The 4,470-nt window shown below is 47.4% G+C and overlaps 1 protein-coding gene across 2 annotated transcripts in view; it reads right to left on the reverse strand.

Annotated features, from left to right (window-relative positions):
• Positions 1-1,212: 1,212 nt before the first annotated feature.
• The window catches only part of RCN3 (reticulocalbin 3), a 20,162-nt gene continuing 16,904 nt past the window's right edge, over positions 1,213-4,470 (reverse strand). The window contains exon 7 of one of the 2 annotated variants that reach the window (XM_017882174.1): positions 1,213-1,722. In XM_017882174.1, the coding sequence (XP_017737663.1) occupies positions 1,714-1,722 (9 nt within the window). In that variant the 3' untranslated portion in view covers positions 1,213-1,713. Of the gene's footprint in view, positions 1,723-1,851; positions 1,938-4,470 lie in introns of those variants that run through there. The other variant, XM_017882173.1, reaches the window with a different exon arrangement.

Genomic DNA, 4,470 nt, shown 5'->3' on the forward strand with positions numbered 1-4,470 from the left:
AACAACTGGGTTGGGCGCAGTGGCTCACGCCTGTAATCCCAGCACTTTGGGAGGCCGAGGCGGGTGGATCACGAGGTCAGGAGATCGAGACCATCCTAACACAGTAAAACCCTGTCTTTATTAAAAATACAAAAAATTAACCAGGCGTGGTGGCGGGTGCCTGTAGTCCCAGCTACTCGGGAGGCTGAGGCAGGAGAATGGCATGAACCCAAGAGGCAGAGCTTGCAGTGAGCCGAGATTGCGCCACTGCACTCCAGCCTGGGTGACAGAGCAAGACTCTGTCTCAAAAGAAAAAAAAAAAAAAAAATTAGCTAGGCGTGGTGTCACATGCCTGTAACCCCAGCTACTAGGGAGGCTGAAGCATAAGAATCACTTGCAGCTAGCTGAGATCAGTGGAGTGCAATGGCACAATGTTGGCTCTCTGCAACCGGAGTGCCCCAGTACTCTGGCCTGGGTGGCAAAGCAAGACTGGGTCTTTAAACACACGGGCCGGGGCCAGGTGCAGTGGCTCAGGCTTGTAATCCCAGCACTTAGGGAGGCCGAGGCGGGTGGATCACCTGAGGTCAGGAGTTTGAGACCAGCCTGGCCAACATGGCAAAACCCTGTCTCTACTAAAAACGCAAAAAGTAGCCAAGCACGGTGACCAGCACCAGTAATCTCAACTACTAGGGAGGCTGAGGCAGGAGAATCACTTGAACCCAGGAGGCGGAAGTTGCAGTGAGCCCAGATTGAACCACTGCACTCCAGTCTGGGCGACAGAGGAAGACTCCATCTCAAAACAAAACAAAACAAAAAAATACGGGCCAGGCGGGGTGGCTCACACCTGTAGTCCCAGCACTTTGGGGGGCTGAGGAGGGCAGATCTCCAGGTCAGGAGTTCGAGACCGGACTGACCAACAAGGTGAAACGCCGTCTCTGCGAAAATCACAAAAATTAGCCAGACATAGTGGTTCACACCTGTAATCCTAGCACTTTGGGAGACCAAGGCAGGCGGATCACCTGAGATCAGGAGTTTGAGACCAGCCTGGCCAACATGGCAAAACTCCGTCTCCATTAATAACACAAAATATTAGCTGCACGTGGTGGCGGGCGCCTGTAATCCCAGCTACTTGGGAGGCTGAGGCAGGAGAATCGCTTGAACCCGGGAGGTGGAGGTTGCAGTGAGACAAGATTGCACCACTGCACTCCAGCCTGGGAGATAGACGGAGACTTGTCTAAAAAAAAACAAACAAAAAAAACCCCAAAAAACTATTTGTACTTATTTGCTTAAATCTGTGTAAATTCTCCTTGGAAGGAAACACTGGCTGTCTGTGAACAGTTGAACTTAGTGGAAGGTGGTGTTTTTAGCTTGTAGCATCCTGTATATTTAGGGTTTTGTATCCTGTGAGAGTATGGCCATTATTTTAAAATAAAATATGCAAGAGTATTTTAAAACCAAAAAAATTCTGGAGAGAAGCACTAAGTGTGACAAGATGCTGGGCAGTTTTTCACCATAAACTGTTCTTTGCAAGTAATTTGTTGCTATGTGTGGGTATTGTTTTAGATACACAGTGTTTCCAAACACGCAGCCCTCAGAGATTTACCAATACGCCCTTCCTCCCACATAAACCAGTTCTCCACGTCCAGCCACTAGAGGGCAGTATGTTATCATACTGAAATGCTTGGAGTCAGACGCGCTTGGATTCAAATTCCAGTCCTCCCACACAGATAACAGTTACAAACCCTGGAAAAAACATAGGAAACAATTACCCAAAGGCAAGGCACTGGATGGTAAACAAAAGCAGATAGAGCAACTGGAGGGGACTTGACACTCAGAAAAAAGAAAGAAACTGGGCAAGTTTCTTATTTGTACAACTTTTACTTGGGGGTGAGTTCTAGTCCATACCATGACTGGCGGCTAAAACATCAGGAGAGATCCAGTCTTCCCAGCTTGAAGAACTACAGCAAAAGGAAGGTGAGGAGATAAATCTTGGAGAGAGAAGCTGGAGAGAGGGTACCCGGAATGATTTCTATAAACTCTACTCAAGTATCTTTTTTTTTTTTTTTTTTCAGATGGAGTCTCACTCTGTCGCCCAGTTTGGAGTGCAGTGGTGCAAGCTCCGCCTCCCGGGTTCACGCCATTCTCCTGCCTCAGCCTCCTGAGTAGCTGGGACTACAGGCCCCCACCACCACGCCCAGCTAATTTTTTGTGTTTTCAGTAGAGACGGGGTTTCACCGTGTTAGCCAGGATGGTCTCGATTTCCTGACCTTGTGATCTGCCTGCCTCAGCCTCCCAAAGTGCTGGGATTACAGGCGTGAGTCACCACACCCGGCCCAACTCTACTCAAATATCTAGCTGACCTTGAGCCCTGGCTGCGTGGGTACACTCCAAAAAGCCCAGCTAAACCTAAAAAAAAAACAAAACAAAACAGTGAACTGGCTGGGCGCGGTGGCTCATGCCTATAATTGCAGCAATTTGGGAGATCGGGGCAGGCAGATCACCTGCGGTCGGGAGTTCGAGACCAGCCTGGCCAACACGGTGAAACCCCGTCTCTACTAAAAATACAAAAATTTGCTGGGCGTGGTGGTCCATGCCTGTAATCCCAGCTACTTGGGAGGCTGAGACTGGAGAATCGCTTGAGCCAGGGAGGTGGAGGTTGCAGTGATTCAAGATCGCGCCACTGCACTCCAGCCTGGGCGACAAGAGCAAGACTCCACCTAAAACAAACAAACAAACAAACAAACAAAAAAGTAGCTATTGGCTAGGCATAATGGTTCAAGCCAGTAATCCCAGCACTTTTGGGAGGTTGAGGCAGGAGGATCATTTGAGCCCAGGAGTTCAAGACTAGCTTGGCAACATGACAAACCTTGTCTCTATAAAAAAAAAAAAAATGCAAAAAATTAGCTGCCTCTAATGGCCCATGCCTGTAGTCCCAGCTACTCAGGAGGCTGAGGTGGGAGTATCACCTGAGCCCAGGAGGTTGAGGCTGCAGTGAACCATAATTTTGCCACTGCACTCCAACCTGGGTGACAGAGTGAGACCCTGTCTCAAAAAACAAAAAGAATTTTTTTTTAATTTAAAAATAAAAATAGCCATTGATAGGGTGACTGCAGAGGCTCACACCTGTAATTCCAGTACTTGGGGAGGCTGAGGCTGGAAAAACACTTGAGTCCAGGAGTTCCAAGAGCATCCTGGCCAACATAGTAAAATGTCTTCTCCACAAAAAATTTAACATTAACCCAGCATGGCCGGGCACAGTGGCTCACCCCTGTAATCCCAGCACTTTGGGAGGTCAAGACAGGTGGATCACTTGAGGCCAGGAGTTCAAGACAGCCTGGCCAACATGGCAAAACTCTGTTTCTGCCAAAAAAATACAAAAAACTGGCTAAGTGTGGTGGTGGGTTCCTACGGTCCCGGCTTCTTGGGAGGCTGAGACACAAGAATTGCCTTAACCCGGGAGGTGGAAGTTGCAGTGATCTGAGATCATGCCACTGCACTCCAGCCTGGATGACAGAGCAAGACTCTGTCTCAAAAAAAAAAAAAAAAAAAAAAAAACCCCCACTTGGGGATACACACCTATAGTCCCAGCTACTCTGGAGGCTGAGGTGGGAGGATAGCTAGAGCTCGGGAGTTCAAAGCTACAATGAGCTGTGATCTCACCACTGCATGAGGCCTCATACACGCACTGGGGCCTCACACACACAAAAAAAGCTATTGTAATAGCTATTAAAACTATACTCAAGAGTCTAAATGTTTATAATGCATAAAACGACAGGAAATGTCAGTGAATAAATAATAAAAAAGAATAACATGGAAATTCTAGAACTAGTAAGCACATTTGGCAAGTTCACAGCATATGAATATCAATTCTATTTTATATATTGGAAGCAAAATCTTGAAATATGAAGTTAAAAAGCATTTTAATTTGCTATAGCAGAGGAAAAAAACCATGATACTTAGGGATTAATTTAACAACAACAACAAAAAACTGAAAACTACAAAACATTGATGAGATAATTAAAAGACTTACAGCAATGTGGAGATATACCATGTTTGTTTATTTATTTATTTTTTTGAGACGGAGTCTCACTCTGTCACCCAGGCTGGAGTGCAGTGGCCGGATCTCAGCTCACTGCAAGCTCCGCCTCCCGGGTTTACGCCATTCTCCTGCCTCAGTCTCCCCAGTAGCTGGGACTACAGGCGTCCGCCACCTCACCCGGCTGGTTTTTTGTATTTTTTAGTAGAGACGGGGTTTCACTATGTTAGCCAGGATGGTCTCGATCTCCTGACCTCGTGATCCTTCCGTCTCGGCCTCCCAAAGTGCTGGGATTACAGGCTTGAGCCACCGCGCCCGGCCTATACCATGTTTATAGATTGGTAAACTTAATATTATTAAGATGTTGGCCGGGCGCAGTAGCTCAAGCCTGTAATCCCAGCACTTTGGGAGGCCGAGACGGGCGGATCACGAGGTCAGGAGATCGAGACCATCNT

This window comes from Rhinopithecus bieti, unplaced genomic scaffold, assembly GCF_001698545.2.
Source record: "Rhinopithecus bieti isolate Rb0 unplaced genomic scaffold, ASM169854v2 scaffold_12070, whole genome shotgun sequence".
NCBI classification, from domain to species: Eukaryota; Metazoa; Chordata; class Mammalia; order Primates; family Cercopithecidae; genus Rhinopithecus; species Rhinopithecus bieti.